At 31.6% G+C, this 24,028-nt stretch overlaps 10 protein-coding genes across 10 annotated transcripts; 5 read left to right on the forward strand and 5 right to left on the reverse strand. All coding sequences in view use genetic code 12, as the record gives it.

Annotated features, from left to right (window-relative positions):
* Nucleotides 1-430: 430 nt before the first annotated feature.
* CTRG_05469 (palmitoyltransferase) lies at nt 431-1,621 on the forward strand (the record flags this gene model as incomplete). The annotated part of the gene is made up of 1 exon (XM_002551125.1): nt 431-1,621. One exon carries the CDS (start codon nt 431-433, stop codon nt 1,619-1,621), a length of 1,191 nt encoding a protein of 396 aa, XP_002551171.1.
* Nucleotides 1,622-2,239: 618 nt separating this feature from the next.
* Nucleotides 2,240-3,256, forward strand: CTRG_05470 (uncharacterized protein; the record flags this gene model as incomplete). Its single annotated transcript, XM_002551126.1, has 1 exon — nt 2,240-3,256. One exon carries the CDS (start codon nt 2,240-2,242, stop codon nt 3,254-3,256), a length of 1,017 nt encoding a protein of 338 aa, XP_002551172.1.
* Nucleotides 3,257-4,770: 1,514 nt separating this feature from the next.
* CTRG_05471 (uncharacterized protein) lies at nt 4,771-7,530 on the forward strand (the record flags this gene model as incomplete). Its single annotated transcript, XM_002551127.1, has 1 exon — nt 4,771-7,530. The coding sequence occupies one exon, from the start codon at nt 4,771-4,773 to the stop codon at nt 7,528-7,530; it is 2,760 nt and encodes a 919-aa protein (XP_002551173.1).
* Nucleotides 7,531-7,580: 50 nt separating this feature from the next.
* Nucleotides 7,581-9,704, reverse strand: SEF2 (Sef2p; the record flags this gene model as incomplete). Its single annotated transcript, XM_002551128.1, has 1 exon — nt 7,581-9,704. The coding sequence occupies one exon, from the start codon at nt 9,702-9,704 to the stop codon at nt 7,581-7,583; it is 2,124 nt and encodes a 707-aa protein (XP_002551174.1).
* Nucleotides 9,705-9,747: 43 nt separating this feature from the next.
* CTRG_05473 (uncharacterized protein) lies at nt 9,748-10,113 on the reverse strand (the record flags this gene model as incomplete). The annotated part of the gene is made up of 1 exon (XM_002551129.1): nt 9,748-10,113. One exon carries the CDS (start codon nt 10,111-10,113, stop codon nt 9,748-9,750), a length of 366 nt encoding a protein of 121 aa, XP_002551175.1.
* A 1,111-nt stretch (nt 10,114-11,224) lies between these two features.
* On the forward strand, nt 11,225-11,827 carry SNM1 (Snm1p; the record flags this gene model as incomplete). The annotated part of the gene is made up of 1 exon (XM_002551130.1): nt 11,225-11,827. The coding sequence occupies one exon, from the start codon at nt 11,225-11,227 to the stop codon at nt 11,825-11,827; it is 603 nt and encodes a 200-aa protein (XP_002551176.1).
* A 54-nt stretch (nt 11,828-11,881) lies between these two features.
* Nucleotides 11,882-13,978, reverse strand: CTRG_05475 (uncharacterized protein; the record flags this gene model as incomplete). Its single annotated transcript, XM_002551131.1, has 1 exon — nt 11,882-13,978. The coding sequence occupies one exon, from the start codon at nt 13,976-13,978 to the stop codon at nt 11,882-11,884; it is 2,097 nt and encodes a 698-aa protein (XP_002551177.1).
* Nucleotides 13,979-16,064: 2,086 nt separating this feature from the next.
* On the forward strand, nt 16,065-16,466 carry CTRG_05476 (uncharacterized protein; the record flags this gene model as incomplete). The annotated part of the gene is made up of 1 exon (XM_002551132.1): nt 16,065-16,466. The coding sequence occupies one exon, from the start codon at nt 16,065-16,067 to the stop codon at nt 16,464-16,466; it is 402 nt and encodes a 133-aa protein (XP_002551178.1).
* A 141-nt stretch (nt 16,467-16,607) lies between these two features.
* Nucleotides 16,608-18,698, reverse strand: CTRG_05477 (uncharacterized protein; the record flags this gene model as incomplete). Its single annotated transcript, XM_002551133.1, has 1 exon — nt 16,608-18,698. The coding sequence occupies one exon, from the start codon at nt 18,696-18,698 to the stop codon at nt 16,608-16,610; it is 2,091 nt and encodes a 696-aa protein (XP_002551179.1).
* A 2,892-nt stretch (nt 18,699-21,590) lies between these two features.
* CTRG_05478 (uncharacterized protein) lies at nt 21,591-23,681 on the reverse strand (the record flags this gene model as incomplete). Its single annotated transcript, XM_002551134.1, has 1 exon — nt 21,591-23,681. One exon carries the CDS (start codon nt 23,679-23,681, stop codon nt 21,591-21,593), a length of 2,091 nt encoding a protein of 696 aa, XP_002551180.1.
* Between the last annotated feature and the right edge of the window lie 347 nt (nt 23,682-24,028).

Here is a 24,028-nt window from a genome sequence, read left to right on the forward strand (position 1 = left end):
AGTTTGTTGATAATGTTTATCTTTATTCAGAATTTAATCAGTGTCTCTGCGCGTCGCTTGCGTTCGCTTTTTATATTCACTTAGGGATTCATAGCGCGTTATCACGTGGAGCGTACGATATAGTGATACCATAGCACACATTGGTAGCGAGCCTATATGGTACTACGTATCATAACCTTGTCTATTCCATCGGATGGATATCATTATCTCCATGGGTTATCCTGGATCATAACAAAAGTGAAGCTCTGGTAAATTACTACCCTCGGAAGTTGGCAATCCAGCATACTTCCGACCTGAACACTGCGGCGACGAATTATCAAAATATTTCATAATCAAAAAAAAAAAAATTCTTACACGAAAGTCAAAACCATCATCGACAGCAATAACAACAACAACAACTAAAGACAAATACCATGAGTAGTAGATTCCTATGATTTTAAGTAAAGAATATCTAAGCAGAAACTACATTAAACTAATAGTACCCATAGTTATATTCCTTGGAATGGGATATTTCAACTATGTGGTTAATTATTCATTAGGTTATAAACTTATTTATAAAAATCATTCTCATGCATCTGGAATTATATTATGGATACTTATGGGATTATTACAATTATCATTATATATCTATTGGATATTAATATTTATTATTGGACCTGGAAAATCACCAATTTTCCCACCTTTAAATATATATAATGAAGAAAATAATGAAAATTTAATATCATTACCTGATTTATTCTTTTGTGATAAACAAGGATTTCCTTATTATTGTTCAAATTCAAATTCAATTAAATTAGAAAGAAGTTTTTATTCAAAAGATATTGGTTATAATGTACTTAAATTTGATCATTATTGTATTTGGATAGGACATCCAATTGGACAAAATAATTATTTATTTTTCATAAAATTTACCATTTATTATTTATTAATATTTATAATATCTTTAATTTATCTTGCTATTTATACTAAAGATTCAATAAATCAAGGAGAAATAGATCATAATTTTATTGTATTGTATATATTTTGTGGATTTTGGATATTAATGATTGGTGGATTATTAGGTGTTCATTTAAGATATATTTGTTTAAATTTAACTACTTTAGATGATATTACTAGAAATCAAAGAAAAAGATATAGTCGTTGGTTAGAATCTCAACAAAATCCTAAAAAATCTTCAATGTTGAATGATAAAGTGGAACCAAGAAGAGAATTGGGTATAAGATATGTTAATATTAAACATGAGAATAATTCTAGAGTTGTCATAACTTATTATATTGATAATATTAATCCATTCAATATGGGTATTAGAAATAACTGGATTAATTTAGTATTCAATGGGAATAGAAATCATGGTCTTGATAATCTGTATTATACTAATATTAGGTTTATTTATTCAATTCTTTATCTATTGATTCCATTCATTGATATACCGATTTGTTTCAAGAATAGGCACCCGTTTAAAGAAGATATAGAACTGGGGGATATTGTTGATTCGAATAAATTACTTGAGATTTATAATACTTATTCAAGTAAAGTTAATGATGAATTTTATGAAATGATTAAATTAAAAATATCTAATGGTGATTTCACAACTCCTGTATATCTACAACATCAGAAATAGTCTATATAATTTAAGTAGTTGATTATTACAAAATTTTTTGCATTCATTTTTTTACATCTTTTTGCATTCGTTATAGATGTTGCGTAAGAGAGATGGAACCTGATCGAAAAAAAAAAAAAAACCAACTAACTAACTAGTCATCACGACTTCTTCTTGATTGCTGATTAATCAACGAAAAAGATTCATAATGGATTTTATTGGAGAGATTATAGAACATGAAACTGAAGTTCCTCAAGAACCTATTCCAATGGTAAATCAAACTGGGTTCCCAGAACCTGGTAAATTAAAATCAAAGAGATTATCCCGTTGGAAACAAAAACAATTAGAAGAAAAACAAAAGAATAATGATGATAAATTAGAAACCAAACATCATGAAACAGAAGCAGAAAAGATTCATAAAGAAAATCTTGAAAGAATGAGTAAGATGTCAAATGAAGAGATTTTACAAGAACGTGAAGAATTACTTCGGGGATTAAATCCTAAATTAATACAAAGTTTAATTAATAAATCCAAAAAGAGAGAACTTCATATGATGATCAACAACAACATGGTGGTCATCATGATATTGGACATGATCATCATGAGCATGCAGAAGGATATAATGGATGGATTGGATCAATGAAGACAGAAAATGGATTAACTGATTTATCACAACTTGATAAAGAAGACGTTGATCGTGCCTTGAGAATAACATCTAATGATGATTTATTTGAAAATGACCAAAGAGATAGAAAAGTTAAATTTGATGATAATATTAAAACAGTAAATGATGAAGATGTAAATGATGAAGATAAAATTGAGTTGGATCCAAATGGTTGGGAAGATGTTGATGATATAAATGAATTAATCCCAAATGCAAATAGTATAGCTCCAGAAGGTTATCAACTTAATCAAGACAACGACGACGATGATGATGATGAAGATAATAATAATACAGTTCATTTTACTAAACCAAAACAAGATGATTTAGATCTTAATGATCCTGATTTTTTTGATAAATTACATGAAAAATATTATCCTGATTTACCAAAAGAAACTGAAAAATTATCATGGATGACTCAACCAATGCCAAAACTTACAACAACTACATATGAATCAATATCAGATATGAGATTTGATTTTAAAGGTAATTTAATTGAATTAAATCTAGAAGAAGAAGAAAAGCAACAACAACAAAATGAATCAATTAATAAAGAAATTCCTACATATTTTGGATTACATCATCATTCAGATAATCCACATATGGCAGGTTATACATTAACTGAATTGGCCCATTTGGCAAGATCAACATTAGCTGCTCAAAGATGTATAAGTATTCAAACATTAGGAAGAATTTTACATAAATTGGGATTACATAAATATAGCATACTTCCAATATCTGATCAAGATGAACCAATAAATGAAGAATTACAACAATTATTGAATAATTTTGAAAATATGATGTGGGATTTAATTGATGAATTACGTATAATTGAAACAATAACTGATGCTGCTGATGAAAAGAAAACTACTAATTTATCAGTTAGAAATTATGCTATTGAAGCATTATGGTTATATAAATCTGGAGGTGGTAGACCTAAACAAAATTCTAAAAATGAATTAGAAGTAATTACAGAAGCTGTTCAACAATTATAGTGATAATTATGTATACACCAATGTATAGTCTTCATTTTTATTATCATCTCATTGAATGAAATTTTCCAAAAATGAAGAAACATAAATATAGAATCAAAGGAAAATCCAATTAATTTCATTATAACCAAGTTTAAAAAGACTAGATAGGTCTAGTAGAATTGTAAGATGATAAATAAACAATCTAGATAACATATCCATCTCAGAACGAGAGGAAGTATCCAAACCATTCATAATATTTCAAAACAATTCCAATCTAATAAAAAACCCATCGTCAAACATCTTCAACTTAGGATCAAACGGTAATAGCAAGAATAAATAATTAGATTCTTTATTGTTCCTTAATAAACTTCACGACAAAAACTGTCATTTCCTTATCAAGTAAAATAAAAAAATAACCAATATAAATTCAAGTTGACAATTTCAAAATTAAAAGGTTTCAACAATATAAAAAAAGATCAATAGAAATGTATCATCTTCAGAACGAAGAGATAATTCTAATGAAAATTTAAACAGAATATCCACCTTTAATATAAAAATATATCAAACCTAATTTTGATCAAATGAATTAAAAGAATGTCCCCTTTATTAACTGACTCATCCATTGTGTATTAATTGTTGATTTCCGCATATTGACACATTACACCGATGGCTCAATAATAAATTATTGATAAGATTAATTCATCTTGTATCGGGCAACTTAAGTTTATGCGTTTTGAAAACGTATCTTGGAAATAAAAATGATAATGATGAAATTAAAACAATTGAATTATATATATATATATGTATGTATGTATATTGATAGATATACAAGTAAAAAGTTGTTGTTGAAAATATGAAATTAAAGAAAAAGAAAGTGAATAACAAAAAGTGAAAAAAAAAAAATTTCATCTCTTCGCTTTCTTCATTTAAATACTTCTTAGGCTCCCCGTGACTGCATCACGTGACATGGTGATACAATCAAGAAGTGGTTGCACCATAATCATTGGTTCTGTTATCATGGCCATCACCTCCAATTGCAGCATAAGTAGCACTGTAAGGATAAATCAGGATGATATAATAACAATGTAATAAACCTGGGAAGAATCCTAATATACATAACAAGATATTAATCCAAAAATCAGCAGAAAAGAAACCTCTTTTAATTAAAACAGGTACTGGTGGAACTATATTCAATCAAGGATATTCTGTTAGTAAATATTTATTAATTTTCATTGTCAAAAATAACAAGATAAGAAATAAGCTAATTAATTACATACGGAAGAATCCCACAAATACAAGAAACCAGTCATGACCATCCATCGTTGTTGAAAATTAAAATGAATAATAGTAATGCTAATAATATTAATATTAATAAACACTTGATATGATATAAAGTCGATTACAAATCAATCTTTATCAACACGTTATCTTGTCTATTTGATTTTTTTTTAGTTATTCGGTGATTTCCTTGCCCTTTATAAATAGATAGCAATCTTAAAAAACAAAATAGTATTACTGGTCGTTCACTTTGACCAATGTCGTATGTCGTAACTAAATATGCATCACGTGATGCGACATTTATTGATGGGAAAATTTTTGGCAACGAAACGAAACGGAGAAAGAAAAATTATCACCAACATGACAAAACCCTAACCCATTTTATCAGTATAATCCCTCCCCCCAATCAGACAGGACAGGACAGGATAGATATTACTAAAATGAAACTTAATTTATATATAATTGTTAGTTATTTCTTATGTCTAACGTCGGCTGTATTGGTCAATGAAGCATTTGGGTCACGTGAAGCAGTCAATTATTTATATGGGCAAGATTTAAAGAATTTCCATTTATTGAAGAATAATATTCTTGTTGTTACCAATTCATTTGATCAATTATTAGGAATTGATGTGATTCATGATGATTCAATTTTATGGAAGATTCAATTAAATGATTTGAAAAGTAATAAAATAGTATCAACTGATTCTAAAATCTTTGTTTATGGTTCAACTTATGAAATTTTTCAAATTGATTATCATGGTCATTTGGAAATTATTGATATTGGATCAATACCTAAAAAATTATATGGTATTAAAAATGGGATTTTAATTATTGATTCAGAAAATAATTTGAAATATTATGATAGTGATAAAAAAATTTTGCCTATTCAATCAGATGTATCATTTATACGTGTTGATCAAGATTTAAGTGGTACTTTTGTTATTATTAATGATAAAAAATTGATTAAATTTTCCAAAATTGGTAAAATATTATATTCAATTGATTTAGCTGTTGGATCAATTAAAGAATTTAAATCAGGTATAATCTTGACTGAAAATGATCAAATTTTCAAATTCAATGAACATGACAAGGCATTCAAAAGAATTGAAAATGATTCTTTTAAAAATTTGGTAATTATTGATAAAGATAATTTATATTCTACATTATCTGAATCTTTACAATTGATTAGAATTAAAGATAAAGCTGCCACTTTGGTTGATGTTATCAAAGTCAAGACAAACTCTAAAATTGATTTATTTTCTACTCCATTGAATGAATTTATTGGTATTTCTAATGGTAATATTAAAGATTTTTATGATTTAACTGATTTTATTGAAACTAAGGATTCAAAAAGTATCAAACATTTTATTTTCAAAGTAGCTAAAGATTTCCCATACAATTTTATCACTATTGAAGACAATCAATTGAATCTTTTATCCATGGATACTAACTTGTTTGGAGAATTGTTCAACTTGGCTGATGGATTGAAAGTTAAGAATATCACACCAAAATATCATCAATATTCATCAAAGCTGAATAAATATTTGATTATTGATGAACCAGAATCAGAATTGGCTAAAAGTGAATATGAACTTATTTTACATGAATCAGATAGCAAATTCATCTTGACAAATTGGGTTCATAGAGTTGTTAGACATTTGGGTGAATTGGGTAGATTTATCACTAGTCTTGATTACAAGAATTTGTTTACTTCACAAGTTGACTCTATTAAATTTGTTAAATTGATTGTTTTCTACGATGAAGATCATCGTAAATTAGTTTCTGTTAAATCCAATAACTTTGATATTGCCTGGGAATTGCCAATCAATAAAAGTGGGGATTTTATTGCCTTGGCCCAAACTGGAAATGAGGAAATCACTATCGTGTTCAAATCTTTAATTGTTAAAGTCAATTCTAGAAACGGTACTGTTATTGACCAGAAACCAAATGATGGTGGGTACACTGATGTATTCCAAGTTCAAGATGCTTTGGCTTTTGAAAACAAAAACGGGTTTACTTTAGTTGGAAATCTTACAGAAAATGTTTATTTCAGAAAAGCAATCAACAACGATGAAATTGTTGGATATGTTATTTCTCCAGGATCAACTAAATCTGCACAAACATGGTCATACAAGTTTGATGCACAAATAGTTTCTTGGACAAACATTCCTGCTGATTCCACTACATCTTCTTTAGGTATACCGTTGGCTAATAAATCAGTATTGTACAAATACTTGAACCCAAATACTATTTCCGTTTTGACATTCAAAGATGGTGTATTGAAATTTTATTTGATTGATGGTATTAGTGGTAACTTGTTGTACAGTCAAACACACAATTCAGGAGAAACTATTGACCCAACCTCAGTTAATCTTATTATGGATGATAATTGGATTATTTATTCCTATTTCACTATTCAACCAAGATTAGAACAAAGAATTAATGTTATAGATTTGTTTGATTCAGAATATTCCCCAGATGCTAATAAGAGTTCTATCAATGTGGCTAAATTTTCTGCTAAATCGTTTGTCTATCCAGAAAGAATTTTGAATTTACAAAATACTAGATCAGTTTATGGTATTACATTGAAATCAATTGTTGCCTTGACAGAACTGGGTAATTTAATTGAAATTCCTAAATTCATATTGAATAGTAGAAGACCAGAAAATGATGTTAATAAAGAAGAATATGCTAACGATTTCAATATGGTTCCTTATGATCCAATTATTGCTAAAACTAATTTACAAATATTAAATCATAAATATCAATTGAAAAATAATGGAGAAATCTTGATTAAACCAACTTCTTTTGAATCAACATCAGTTATTTGTTTCTTTAATAATGAGAATCAATATTGTGGTTTAATTCAACCTTCTAATTCATTTGATTTATTAAGTCAAGGGTTTGATAAAGTTAAATTATTGATTACAATTGGTATTTTATTAATTGGGTTCATTGCTTCAAAACCATTTGTTTTCAACAAGAAACTCAATGCTCAATGGTTAGACCGTAAATAGAATATGATGTGTTGTTTCTTAACATATATATATATATATTAAGTCGCATTCTATAAAAATATGGATTCATTAGTTTTCATATAATCAATTATACTTTGATTCGTTGTTGTAAAGTTACTTGAATGTAAGTTATGACTATTTTCATCACGTTGGTTTTCATAAATTAACCAAATCAATTCATAATTCAAACTACCAACAAGATAATTCTTCATTCTACTTATTAAAAAAAATGAATTTTGTTTTGATGATATAAATGAATTATCCAATTTATTAAATTTTTCAACAATTTTAGCAATTTTAAAATTCATAAATTCCCAATTTTCATCATATAATAAATATTTATAAATTTTATTAAATCCATTTTTAATTAATTGATAATCTTGTAAATTTTCTAATAATGGAGATTTAAAAATTCTTAATAAAATTAAAATTGTTAATTCAATTGGAAATTTATAAAAAATAGGCAATTGTTGACATAATTTCCTTCCATTTATATTAGTTTCAATTAAATTGATAATTTCAAAACAAACATTCAACAATTTATATAAATAAATTTTATATTCTTGTAATGTAATATCAAATTTAGCCATGGCATTAATAAATAATTGTAATTTTGAATAATAAATTGAAATTTTAATAAGATTAATATTAATTAAATCATCTTCATGATCATCAAATCTTGAATTGAAATTTTTCTCTAAATCATTAATTATAATTTCAAACATTTTAAAATTAATGAATTTTGAAGTATTAACTTGATTTGTCAGCATCAAGATTGATTCATTTGAATTATTAATTAAATTATTAAGATTTTCATTTAGTTTAGATTGAATTATTGATATTTTCAACATGGAATTGATGAATTTATCTGCTTGACTTAATTTCAAATCATTTTTGAAAAAATCGATATTTGATGATTTATTAATGATATAATCTTGAGTGAATCCATTATAATTATTATTTGAAACTCCTAAATTAATCATCCAATAATTTGAAATAACATTGACAAATTTATAAATTCTTTCTCTAATTAGATTATTTAAATTAATTTCACGAGAAATATTCATCTTGGTCTTGTGACTAAATTCATCGATAAATTCCAATTTATGTAATCCAAATTGATAAGCCAATGATTTCATAGTTGATATAAATTTAATTGATAAATTATCTTCAATATTATTCTTATAATTTGGTAATGGCCAAGTTGTTAAAATCAATAATGATGAAATAACATATACTGATCTAGGAGTATTTAACCAACATTTTTTAACAACCAAATATTTTATATGTTCTGATAAATCACGATATTGTTTATAAGCATCTTTTTTATTCAAGAAAGAAGTCAAGATTATACTCCAAAATAATAATTCATTCTCTTTATAAAATTCAACAAGATCCAAACTAGTGAAAAATTCATCAGGGAAAATAGGTAAATAATGGTTGAAATTTGTTTCATAATTTGAAAATAAAAGTATAGCTTGTTTGTGTGTTAGACTAACTGGATCATGTTGTTTATTACATTGTATGGTGAATTTGGAACTGTTGTGGGGTAGGGTATATTCAATATCTAGGCATGTAGGTTCAGGGGTAGTTGCAGGGGTAGACAAACATGATTGAATTTCTGCCACTGGTGGTGTAAGTACATCACTATCATGCATTTCCTCGTCTTCACTATGTTCATTAACATTATCTTGTTTTTGTTCTTCTTCTTCCTCCTCTTCCTCTTCCTCTTCTTCTTCTTCGCCTTCATCTTCATCATGAGTGTCTTCCTCGTAGTGACCATTATAACTAATTTGTGTATTATCTAGTAGTGTTGGTACTGATGTGCTAACATGTTCTATCAGTTTACCAACTTTGATTAATAGATTTATTATTTCATTTCTTCTAGTAATGACGTTATTTAGTACTTCTTTTAAATCAGATACTTCATATGATAATTTTTCAAGTATATCCAATGATTTTGTTCTACCACCAGTTTTGGTGATGGTCTCCAATGTACAATTTAGGTTCTTTTTAAAACAATGTGAACATGGTAGTGGGTTGGTTTCAAGGGCGTCACATTTAGTCTTGTGTTGTCGACATCTTGTACATGTTTTTAGTATCTTCCCACCTTTTGGAGCTGGGGGTATTATTAATTTCAAACGATTTTTAGAAGGGAAAGATGCCATGATCATAGTGGTGGTATAGATGATAAAGTGTATGGTATGAATCAAAGATCTAACAAAAAGAAAAAAAAAACACGGTAAGTAGTTCTAAGTAAAAATCTAACACAGACAAAATTTTAATTAATTGACAAAAATGGTCCTTTTTTAGTTTTATATTTATTCCCAATTCAATTAGCACCTGTACGCTGTACCTGCACCTTGCTGGTAATGATAATATATAAATATCAAATGTATCAAGAGTGTTGTGTGGTGTGACCCGTGAATTTTTTTTTTCTTTATTGTAAAGGCTTGTCTTTGAGTTTTCTTTTTTTTTGGTTGCCGCGTAATCAAAATTCTGTGCACGCTGATTGGTCAGGTGACCGGTCACCGAACATCGCACTTTGACCGAACTTCGATTTTTGCACCCAATTTTCCACATCCTACGGTTTATTGTTCAAAAATAAGCTTATGGCAGAATTCCTTTACCCAATCCCGTCGATTCCTTTAAGATTATCCTACGTTTCATAATATATTAGCACAATAGGCTCTTCTTTACTTGCATTATTTTTGACACGCATTTGAATTTTAACTCAGTCTCCATCGTTTGTATTATTCAATTTGAATCACCTTTTCATGAAGCTCATTGATTATTGGGGTTGAAGAAAACTATTGGACACCGCTATCCCAAGAAACTTGTACAAAAGATCTAGAACTAAGAAAAACGTCTATCCCCACTTCTAAGAACCGATAAGTTTCAGTGAGCTATACTTAAAAAAAAAAGAGAAAAATTTCTTGGGATATACCGAGACTGTAACCAAAAACTGAAGATGATACGATACATGATGAAACGCATATCGTTCCTTAAAATTCTTTGCATCGTCTTTCTCACTCTCCCCTTTTTTTTTATCCCAATTGTCAAATCAAAACCTTTCTAAAAATTTCTCTTTGTTGTATTTCGATCATTTCCAGATACGGACTGTAAGAATTGTTGAGTTGACTACGATAAGGAATCCCGACTTTGGCATTTGCTTTAAGCTTTTTTTTATTGTAAGCTGTTGTTTTATTTGTGTGAACTTTGTTGCAGATAAGTGGGATGGCTAGCCAATAATGACAGCTCCGAAATAATCAAATTTCATCTAAATCATTGTGCCACAATATTGAATATTTCCTAAATGGAACACTCACCCACAGTTAAAAATAGACAAAAAGAATACATTTGCGAACACGTTGACTTAAAATGTACAATATCGGCCATTTACAACTGTCCAATCAAACGTGCAGGAAGTGTACTTTAATTCACTACATCTGATGTTGTGTTCCTCCGATCTAATTTATAGAAGCTTGTATTCGTCCACTTCAAAACCCCGCAATTGGTGTTTTGATTTACCATTTATTCTGAGGTAGTGTGATGTTGTATCACGTGAGTGCTGGTATATTTCCGATGAGCTATCGCAGCAACAGAAAACTCCCAAATCAAAAAAAAAAAAAAAATCAAGGTACAGATTAACTTGACCCTAGGATATATACACCATCAAACATTATATATACTCATGTCCAGCCGAATAGGAACCCCTAGAAATGTCACTGAATCTCCAACTCCAGAGGACTCATCCAATCGTCAGTCTAATTCACTGAAACTACAAGGCAAGCAATTAAATCAGTCAGAGTTGAAATTGTTACATTATTATAATCTATCACACGCTGCTGCTGGGACTCCTATAGGGAAAATCTATTCATCTTTATTCCAAAAGGAACAAAAATTTAGTAAATATGCATTCCCACCAGTGCTATCGCAGAAGTTTTGTTTACAATGTGGTGATTTGTTCATACCTGGGGTGTCTGTCTTGATAAAAATAGTCGATGCTGAAGACGATAATAAGGTTCCATGTAAAAAACTAAGGTTTAGTTGTATGGCATGTGGAAACGAACAATTTGATGACGAGTTGATAAAAGAGAAGGAAGTGGTGAAACCAATTGCACAAGATAAATCAAAGGACAAACCTACAGATAAACCTGTCAATTCTAAAGCAAAGGAGAGAACAAAGAAAAGAAAGATGAATAACAATTTAAGCAATTTATTACATGAAAAGAAGAAACAGAAGGAAGAACAAACAAAATTGAATTCTTTGAATTTAATGGAATTCTTAAAGTGAGTTTTGCATGAAATAGATTATAACGGTAATAGATAAATACAAGCCCAATTGAGATTATGCCCAAGTTTGAAGTTGTTCATAGAAGTCAATCCTCTTGTTTTCGGCATTACCAATTTGCTGACAAGCATAGTAACGAATTTCATCAACCATAATTGGATGTCCGCACGTGACAAAAGCAACTGATCCACTTGATTCAGCAACTTCATCAGCAACTATACTTTCAATAGATGGACGACCTTCTCTAAACTCAACATGAGATAAATCGGATGTTATGGATTCACTTCCAGTATCATTATCATTTTCCTTTGATTCATACTTCTTATCATGCGAATCTCTATCAGATGTTGGTCTTGTCACATAAACTGTTGTTTGAATATTGGTGTTCTTTAATACCGCAAGTTCATCATGAAACCAAATCAACGAAGGATAATCTCTGATAACCCAAAATAACTTCATAGTTTTCTTGCAATCATTAGGAAATCTTCTTGCCATGTCCATTACTTCAGAATAAATACCAGGAATACCATTACCACCAGCAATAAAAACCGCAGAATCTGCATATCTAGCGGGAGTTGGCTCACCATATGGACCTTCAACGGTAACTCTGACCTTGGCTGTTTGTCCAGGTTTTGTAGCAAGCATTTGATACAATCCATGAGTTACACCACCTTTAACACGACAATACAAAACAATGTTTTCATCATCTGGGGTGTCAACGAAGGTAAAGGGATGGGATTGCCAACAATGAGAAGGTCTAATGAAATATATAAAAGCGTGGCCACCTGGAATAGATTTCCAATAGCGTGGTTTTGGAATAACAACTCTTAATGTTTCATTAGCTAATAAAGTAACTTGAGCTTGAGGAAATCCAAATGCAATTAAACGACCAATTCTTACCAACCGATCAAAACACCAAACGGCAACGGCTGGATAAACAAACCAAACATAACCCAAAATGTCAACATGAACCCAAGTGCCACCAACGAAGATAGCAGCCATGAGAATATGGATCAACAAGAATATCTCATACCAACGTCTTCTAAAAAAAAGCATTCCTTGAAACCAGATGATACCCCCAGCAACTGTGGCTAAAACCCCATTCCAAAAATATTCGTCTTTCGCTTCTCTAGCATAACGACCCTTTAACAATATAGTATATGCTATTGCGTGAACTAAAACCAACAATAACATTACTCTGGCGATATGACGATGGAAAGTTATAAAAGTAGCAAAATTAATTCCAGTTAACCATTGTAAGAAATTATTTCTCCCAGCAAAAAGAACAAGAAGTGGTACCATCATAGTTGCAACTATTCCAGTACGGTCAGCAATATAAGTCAACTTGGCGGCAGATTTGGATGGATAGACCGGGTCGTTTTCCACATATCCAGTTCTAATGGCATTGACAAGTATAGTGAGTCCATAAAAGAGAAAAACGATAATGGTTTCAAATCTAGATGGAATAATAAAATCAAAAATCTTCAAAAATTTTTGCTCTTGAGCTTTCTTCTTTCTGATTGTAGCAGGCATGAATATATACTTTCTCCAAGCATTAATAGGACCAAATGTCATTTTCTTTGTGAAATTGGGGAACAAAAACTTCATCCAATGGGAAATACCATAAATCATCATGACCAATAACCAGTAGCCTAAAACAGAAGCAGAATAATATAAGGAATCATCAAAATTTGCTAAATATTTTCCATATGCCTTTTGGTATAAATCCATTTGTTGTGGAGGAATCTTGAAAGGAACATTAATTGGTCTTGTTCTATTGAACCCTGGGATTTCTTTGGCAGTTTTTGCATTTTCAAGAAAATAATCATAATACTTTCCAAACCAATCATTAGGAAGAGTAACACTCCCTTTTTGCAAACAAGTATCAGAAAAAGTTTTAAGTGAACCAGTAGTATTTCTATTACCATAAGCCAAACAACCAGCATAAGTTGCCATTGCATTCTTGTCGGTACATAAACACCTGTAATCTGACCTTTTACAATAAGTAACAGATTTTCCAATTACAAAGTCACAAACGTAAAATCCCATAGCAGGACGGTAAAGAATATATGGAGCTCCTTTACCTTGTTTTCCAACAGCAACAACAGTTGCAGCAAAAAATGCCGTAACTAAATAGTAGTAGATGAATCTCATAGAATCTTTGATTTTAAATGAATGATTTTGAAAACTTGTTTAAATAAATAAATAGAAAAAAAAAATGGAATAGACTCTGGCTTTTTATAGTGACAAGGATTTGGGGGAACTATTATAAAGTGTACAATTCTTTTGCGGTAATTCACCAGTAACGAGAATGTCTTGTATCACGTTTTTTTTTGCTTAACTAGACTAATTCTGTCATCGGATATATCTGAAATAAGCTACATTACATGAAGTATGTTTTCATTAAAGATTTACAATTTTGTGACTTGGTGATTGATTATTCAATACTAGTTGTCTTAAGTTGAGATAAAGCCCGGATCGAGTTTTTTTCATGATTTTCAAGTAAACAAATACACATTGATAATAAATTAATTAACTCATTCTTCATTTCTATTTCTCACAACCATTCAATCTAAAAAATGCTGCAAAATTTATTGGTTTTACACTTTTTATGACTACTATTTCCGTGACATGTGTTTTTAACATATCCAACGTGTGCTTCTTGAAACAGAGCATTTAATTTTAATTTATACATCAAAGTAAGATCTCTTGGCTAGGGTCCTTATCAAAATAATGTGAAGTAAGACAATGGTTTATTGGGTTCTATTCTCGGCATCTGAAATTATCTTGGTATAGCAATTCAAGGTATTTGATTTTACAAAGACATCAATAAACTTTCGTAAAACTTTCAATAAATCAAAGGCGATGGGTTCTTAACTCTTAACAAAATCAGCCAATTGAAACCAAATCCGAATAATATAAGACACGTATAAATTAAATAGTGGTTATTGTTATTCTGCATTTAAACTTATGTTATCTAAACAATGACCATCAAGACGGAGAGAAAGAGGATTATTAGGTATTCCAAATTCTAAACTTTCTTAGTCAAATCAAAATCTAATTGGTTGACTAATTATTTTTGTAGTACGAAACAACGGCTGAAAAAAAAAAAGAGATAAATTTGCTCAGGTTATGATACTTTTAAAAGGATACGCCGGCATGAGTCGGATAGCGCTACCATCCGATGGTTGATTTTCTCGTGCCGGGATAATTACTAGTACATTTGTTTGCTTTTTCTTTCTTTTTATCATTTTTATCAGATCGATCAGTCGGCATTAATCTTGAAGCCTCCACTATTGTTCTTGGTATATACATTTTTTAGTGCTCTTGCGTTTTATTATAATTATAAAATCCAGCCAATAGTAAACGGCTCAATTTCGGAAATCCATCAAGGAGCAAAATTGAATAGTTATGTACTATTTATGAGTTCCCTCCCCCCCCCAAACCTTGTGAATACCAGCTACTTGAAAGCGCGGTTAAATGGTTATGGTTAATAAGGACAGAAAAGAGGTGTATGAAACTATTAGCGATCATTATTTCGTGAATCATCTGATGATTTAGATAGTAATTTGTTAATTTGTTCTAAATTAATCTTTTGATTGATTTAGAGACTACATTTAAATGTTCTTTGATTAATTGTCAAATATGGTAGATTTGTATCAGTAAAGATTACAATTGGGTAAGACATATCAATTATGGTAATTTGAATTTTGTGTTGAGCTTCTAGGTTATCGAAGTATACGAACTCCTTGGCAGGGATTGTGACCAAATCAAAAGAATTGTATACTGGTTACAAAACTAAAATGAAGCAATATTATGAAGCTAACAACAATCTACACACAACAACAGAAATCTATATTATAGTAATGAATTGGGCCTCAAATAGTTTAATGGTCAATTAGAGTATAACTAAAAATCAATTTGAGCTCATTTTGTTAAGTTTTGCGCGGAAAATGTTGGTGTCCTTGTATATTCTACAGTCCATAATATATATGTAAAATGTCTGCTATATTACTTGAAAATGATCTTTTAGGTATAATATTTGTTATAATCAAATCTCAGGTTGAATAAATGAATTTTTCAATGTTGGCTGTAGCTTTTCATTTAGACATGAGTTTTACATGAATTTTTTTGCCAATTTATGATAAAACTTGGAACCTGCCACATACTCCAAGTGAATCTCTTAAAATAATGCCCATCTTTCCATCTTTTAGTAAACAACACTCGGGGTGAATGATCCATGTGGTTGGGCTGCTCAATTGGTGCTGGTAGAAATGAAGTGATGCACCAAGGTAAGACACTTCTCTATTATGACGGGATTGGTATAACTGCACGACTTTGTCCCACCATTCATGCTTACATAATCAGACACTCAAAAAAGTTTTCCTCCTCGATGTTGCTGCCCATAGGAATATCGATAATTTTAACGACAGACACAGCGTTTACTAACTTTGGTGAATCCGAGTCAAAGGAGTCAATTATTAATACTAGTGTTACCATAATTACCAATGCCAGCATTAGTCAGCGAGCAGATTGCATTAAAGTTCACACAGCATTCCATTGCCAGCACCGAACGACTCGATCTGCTTTACGTGAGTCATTTCCTTGCAGTTCAGATCTACCAAATAAGCTACGAATCTAGATGATGGTGTAGTCTATTTTTGGCGTCCACGATAACACAGATCTACAAAGCAAGAAATGTAAAATTAAAATATAAATTGTACATTAAAAAGACAAAACAAAACAGTATAACTAAAGGCAAACTAACTGTGGCATTGACAAATCATGCCCATATTTGAAGTTGTTCATAGAAGTCAATCCTCTTGTTTTCGGCATTACCAATTTGCTGACAAGCATAGTAACGAATTTCATCAACCATAATTGGATGTCCGCACGTGACAAAAGCAACTGATCCACTTGATTCAGCAACTTCATCAGCAACTATACTTTCAATAGATGGACGACCTTCCTTAAACTCAATATGTGATAATCCTGATCTGATGGACTCCTTATCTTCGTCGTTACTCTCCTTGCCTTCCAATTTCTTATCGACATCACTTGATGATGACACTTCTGGTCTTGTAACATATAATGTGGTGTGAATGCTGGTGTTTTTCAAAGCTGCAAGCTCTTCGTGGAACCATGTCAAAGACGAGTAGTCTCTGATAACCCAGATCAATTTCAACACTTTACTAGAATCAGCAGGCAATCTTCTGGCAATGTCCATCACTTCAGAGTAAATACCAGGAATACCGTTACCACCAGCAATGAAGACAGCAGAGTCGGCATATTTGGCAGGAGTTGATTCACCATATGGACCTTCAACAGCAACAGTCATTCTAGTAGTTTGACCAGGTTGTTTGGCCAATAATTGGTATAAACTGTGTGTGACACCACCCTTGACCTTACAATACAAAACAATGTTCTTGTCGTCTGGAGTATCAACAAATGTGAAAGGATGGGACTGCCAGAAATAAGTTGGTTTGACAAAATGGATGAAAGCATGGCCACCTGGAATAGACTTCCAATAGCTTGGTTTTGGAACGACAACTTTTAAAGTATCATTAGCCAACAATGTAATTTCAGCTTTAGGGAAACCAAAAGCAATCAATCTTCCGATTCTAACCAAACGGTCAAAACACCAAACAGCAACAGCAGGATAAACAAACCAGACATACCCAAAAGGTTCGACATGAACCCAAGTGCCACCAACGAAGATAGCAGCCATGAGAATATGGATCAACAAGAATATCTCATACCAACGTCTTCTGAAGAAAAGCATAGCTTGAACCCAAATAATACCACCAGCAACCGTGGCAAGGATCCCCCAGTAGAACCAAGGTTCTACAACCTCGGCCCTATACCGGGGTCCTCCTAATGCTATAGTATAGCCAACGGAGTGAATAACAACCAACATGTACATAACCCTAGCAATGTGACGGTGGAAAGTCATAAACGTGGTGAAAGAGATACCAGTTAGCCATTGGAGGAAGTTGTTACGACCAGCAAGGAGAATTATTAATGGGATTTGCATGGTAGCAATTATACCTGTTCTATCTGACACGTACTTGATTTCAGCTTTGTACTTGGATGCGAATAACTTATCTCCCGGAACATATTGGATATCCAAAGCATTGACAAGAATAGTAAGTCCATAGAAAAGGGCAATAACAATGGTTTCAAATCTGGTTGGGATTAAATAGTCAAAAAGTTTCAAGCAGCCCTGTTCCTGTGCCTTCTTCTTTCTAAACGTAGCAGGCATGGAGATGTATTTTCTCCAGAGGTTGATTGGTCCACTAGTAAGCTTCTTGGTGAGTCCTGGGAACAAAAACTTCATCCAATGAGGAATGGCATAGAGAATGAAAACCAATAACCAATACCCCAAGGTGGCAGCACTGTAATATAAACTGTCATCGTAGTTGCCCAAATAGCGGTCGTATCCAGCCTGGTACAAATCCATTTGAGCAGGTGGGAGCTTGATGGGAACATCAATTGGAATTGATTTGTTGAACCCTGGAATTTCGGTGGCAGATTTGGAATTTTCCACAAAATACTGGTAAGATTCTTGGTACCAATCTTCAGCAAGTGTGACATTACCATTATCAAGGCAATACTCAGTGACGAAATCAATAACATTTGTGGAGTTTCTATTATTGTGGGCCAAACAACCAGCAAAGGAAGCCAAATAGTTCTTGTTGGCACATAAGCAACTGTAGAGTGGTTTTTCACAGTATGTCACAGATCCTCTGAGCTGCAAATTGCATGCATAAAATCTAGTGATTGATCCATAATAATGATAAGCAGTCTCATCCTCTTCTGCAGTTGCACGAACTACAAATAATGCAGCCACTAAGTAATAGTAGATAAAATTCATTGATTTTGTGTAGTAGTATGATTTGAATTAGTACTTCACGAGGCTTTTTCAAAACTTTGTAATACCACAAGAAGGAGGAATATGCATGTATTTTATATTTGTCCATTTAATACAATAAAAGGGATTATTTGGCTACATAATTCCGTCATTCCTAATGACCAACAATCTGTTTGAAAATTTTTCTCTTTACCTATTCTTGTTGCTAATACCTGCAATGTTTTTTTTTAAAAATCTAGTCCTTGATTGGCTGGAGTTATAAGGAGAGCAAAAGCAAGGTTGTTAATTTTATTTTATTTTGAACGATTACTTTTGTGCTTCTATTGTTTATTAAAATTGTACAATTTTATCTGATTGATCAGAGGCTACACTTAATGTATGGGGAAATAAAATAACATGAGTAAGGCAAATAGATTTTCTATTGTTGCATGTTAGAACTTGAAAATGTATATTATTTTTTTAGCAATCCGACTCCCTGTAAACAATCACAACATATATTGTTGTCTTTGTCAATAATGAAATTTGTTTCCCAACAAGCTATATATCCATGTAGAATGGGAGACGAAACAAAAAAAAAAAATGCTGCGAAATAACAATAATTCTTTGTCTTTGTATTCCACATGGGTCTGGGGAAGGGTGGCTTCTTCTCGTGTCTATCATGTCATCCAAGAAATTAGTTTTTCAAATCATGAGGAAGCAAACGTTATCTATTCAAAATTTGAAACCTTAAACAGGAAATAATAACAATAAGAAGAAGAACCACAATAATTGTTTGTGGGATCGTTAGTTCATGACTCTGGAACGGAGATTATCAAATGAATGAAATAAAATTGTACCGTTCCATTTTTTATTGTTCAAGTTTCACAATGTATTATTGATCTGTTGTTTTCTCGGCATTCATATGTTCTTCTTTTTTATTTTCATTTTCATTATCATTAGTCAAATGATTATGAGTGTAAGGCGATTGATGTAAGAACAATGACTGACGATTTGGGCAAATTGTAATGGTGAGAATAACACAATAACAAAGGCAATTAGAGTTTAATTTCATAAAGAACGTTTTAATTTAAAGTTATTCTCCTCCACCACTCTAGCATCTGTTTCAACCAATCAGATTCATTCCCGAAATGCATAAATAACAAGTCAATAATGTGCCAATCAATACGCAATGTATATGTGCTTAAATTTTGTGTTTATTTATTCAGTCAGAGAAAGTGAAAGTTCTATTGTCTTTTTTTGTATGTACTGAAAAACAATGCAATAAACATTCCAATCGAATATTCACAATTTCAAATATGAGCTGTTTAAAAGTAAGACCATTGATTGGATGATTGGAAGTCATAGACAAACGGCTGATACTTAAACCATAAAAATAAAGAATCTTTCCACTGGAAGGTGAAAATTCCTACCGACGGTTTTAAGCCACTGAAATAATGAATGCTTGAGCCCAGCAACAAGAGGCGAGTATAACAAAGTGCTCATACCCCTGCATGGAGTCTCTGTTATTTTCTTTTCCTAATGGGATTTCTTTAATTAATCAGATAAATCAGTTCCCCCCCCCTTTTCATTTGATTGTTGTTAAAGCCGCCTGGGTATAATTCTTGGGTTTACATAATGTAAAAAATCGAACTTATCCAATGAAACTCATTCACAAACTTAAATTAAGTCAACGGAGAAAGTCCTTGTTATGAACTTCGTCGGTGTTTTATTCCTACATAATGATCAATCATTTATCTTGATTAAACGTTGGTAAGAATAATTTTCGATTTTATTTGGCAAGACGTCATCATTTGTAAGAAGAAGATAAAAGTCATGAGTCAATTAATAAAGCTAATATAATATTTTAGTATCGATAAGTGCTAGGGGATTACATTCCAATTTATTGTTTTATGATTGGGTCTATGTAATTTTGGGAATCGGTTCGTCCAACATACTTTAACCGCCGACGGTAACTTAAAATTTACTAAGCACGTAGTAAAACGAACCAAGGGATGCATGTAGTGATTGTGTGCTCACAAGCATATATAGAATTTGATAAAAGACTATAAGGTGAATATATTAATGCAATAATACAGCGAACCATGCTGTTGTTGCTGACTGTTGGAGTACATATGTTGGCCCAGCATTGTCTATATGGCTATTAACGATTTTTGAAAACCACTATGGGTAGCAATGCAACATGGTAGAGATTAGAGATTAGAGAAATAGGAAACTACGACCCTTTATACATTGACGAAGATCTAAATATATGAAAGGCTGAATCTTGCAACCGTAAATCTAAATATTACTATCTGTAACTGTCTCACCCAGTCTCTTAACTGGGCAGATGTTCAATTAATGAAGGTGACTCGCTTGCACAATACATAACTCTGGAGTTCGAATTGATAGTAGTACTATTATTATGGTTTTTTCATTTAAAAAAAAATTGGACAAACTTTATAAATACAACTTCTTTTAAAGCACGGATATAGCCCATGGTCCTTGGTGACCAAAACTATTTTCTCGGATTATATAAGCACGATTGGTAACAAAGTCGTGCAGTTGTGCCAATATCTTCAGCATATAAACTCGTCAATGGTACATTCTTCTTTTATTACACCATCCACCTACCCAAGCGTCCAACGACATTACTAATACTGTCTATTTGCATTCCATTACAATATATTTTTAAAGGGTTCAGAATTTAAGCATGAATGAAAAGAGAAGAATTATTTAAGAGATTCACCTACACTACGAGGCAAACACCCACCAAATTGGGTTGCTACTCTAAATGAGCACATTCTGTACGTTCATGAATTTTTACCTTTCGAAATTAGATTGTAATTACAAGAATGATACTATTTAATGTCTACTAACTTTTATAAATACAGACAAACTATAAACATTTAGATAGTCCTAAGCCCAAATTTGAAGTTGCTCATAGAAGTCAACTCTTTTATTTTCAGCATTTCCAATTTGTTGACAAGCATAATAACGAATTTCGTCAACCATGACTGGATGACCACAAGTAACGAAAGCAACTGATCCACTTGATTCGGCAACTTTATCAGCAACTATACTTTCAATAGATGGACGACCTTCCTTAAACTCAATGTGTGATAATCCTGATCTAATTGATTCCTTATCTTCGTCGTTACTCTCCTTGCCTTCCAATTTCTTATCGACATCACTTGATGATGACACTTCTGGTCTTGTAACATATAATGTGGTGTGAATGTTGGTGTTCTTCAAAGCTGCAAGCTCTTCGTGGAACCATGTCAAGGACGAGTAGTCTCTGATAACCCAGATCAATTTCAACACTTTACTAGAATCAGCAGGCAATCTTCTGGCAATGTCCATCACTTCAGAGTAAATACCAGGAATACCGTTACCACCAGCAATGAAGACAGCAGAGTCGGCATATTTGGCAGGAGTTGATTCACCATATGGACCTTCAACAGCAACAGTCATTCTAGTAGTTTGACCAGGTTGTTTGGCCAATAATTGGTATAAACTGTGTGTGACACCACCCTTGACCTTACAATACAAAACAATGTTCTTGTCGTCTGGAGTATCAACAAATGTGAAAGGATGGGACTGCCAGAAATAAGTTGGTTTGACAAAATGGATGAAAGCATGGCCACCTGGAATAGACTTCCAATAGCTTGGTTTTGGAACGACAACTTTTAAAGTATCATTAGCCAACAATGTAATTTCAGCTTTAGGGAAACCAAAAGCAATCAATCTTCCGATTCTAACCAAACGGTCAAAACACCAAACAGCAACAGCTGGATAAACAAACCAGATATAACCCAATTCATCAACATGGATCCAAGTACCTGCAATAAATAATGCAGCCATCATTATATGGATCAATAAGAATATTTCATACCAACGTCTTCTAAAGAAAAGCATAGCTTGAATCCAAATAAGACCACCAGAAATAGTAGCAATAATACCCCAGAAGAAATAAGTTTCAGCTGCAATAGAAGCAAAACAATCCTTAACAAGAACTGTAAATCCAACTGAATGAATGACTACCAAAATAAACATAACTCTAGCAATATGTCTATGATAAACCATAAATGTACCATAATTAATACCTGTTAACCATTGTAAAAAGTTATTTCTACCACCGAGTAAAATAATAAGTGGAATCATCAAAGTGGCAATTATACCTGTTCTATCTGAAACATATCTCATTTGTGCATGATACTTATCAGCAAATACCGGGTCATTTTTCACATATTCGGTATTGATACAGTTGATAATAAGAATGAAAATATAAAAAATAACTATAACAATGGTTTCAAATCTGGATGGAATTAAAAAATCAAAGATTTTTAAAAAAACTTGTTCTTGAGTCTTCTTCTTTTTAAAAGTAGCTGGCATAGATATGTATTTTCTCCAAGCATTAATTGGCCCATTGGTAAGTTTTTTTGTAAGTCCTGGGAATAAAAATTTACTCCAATGTGAAATAGCACAGATGATAAAAATCAACAACCAATAACCTAAAGCAGATGATGCGTAGTAAAGAGAATCATCATAATTACCTAAAAATTGTTTGTATGCTTCTTTATATGCTTCCATTTGTGCATCTGGAAGTTTGAATGGGACTTCAATTGGGACGGATTTGTTGAAACCAGAGATTTCGTTAGCATATTTCCCATTTTCGAGGTAATATTGATAAGATTCTTCAAACCAGTTTTCAGAAATTGTGACATTACCATATTCTTCACAATATTCTGCCAAATAATTGACTGTAGCAGTATTATTTCTATTCCCGTATGCAAAACAACCTGCATATGTGGCTAAAGCATTTTTGCTGGAACATAAACAAGTATAATTCAATTTCTTACAAAAAGAAACTGATCTTCTGATTTCTAAATTACAAGCATAAAATCCCAAGATCGGGCCATAACGAGTATAAGGAGCACCAGGTCCTTCTTCTGCTGAAGCAACAGCTGCCAAAATAGCAGTGACTAAGTAATAATAGATGAAGTTCATTGACTTTTCTCTAATAGTGATGAATCTGATGATGGTAGTAGTAGTGGTAGTGATTAGTAATAAATTCTAAAGAGAAAAAGTAGACCTATTTATAGTACCAGCATGTCTCTCCCCCCCCCCAATGTATATTAATTAACAATACTAACTAACGGCTTCTTAGCAAGAATGTCAATAAGTGTATCCAATCATTGATTGGCTGTTGCAAGGAAAATCCAATGCAATGTATTGATTTGCTCCTATGGTAGGTTTTGTGATTATATTGTTTCATTTATTGCACCATTTAATCTAATTGATCAAAAAAAGGCTTTAAATTGGATAAACAATGAATAAATAAATTGGGAAAGGCG

The sequence above is a fragment of the Candida tropicalis genome (assembly GCF_000006335.3).
Source record: "Candida tropicalis MYA-3404 genomic scaffold supercont3.8, whole genome shotgun sequence".
Lineage (NCBI taxonomy): Eukaryota > Fungi > Ascomycota > Pichiomycetes > Serinales > Debaryomycetaceae > Candida > Candida tropicalis.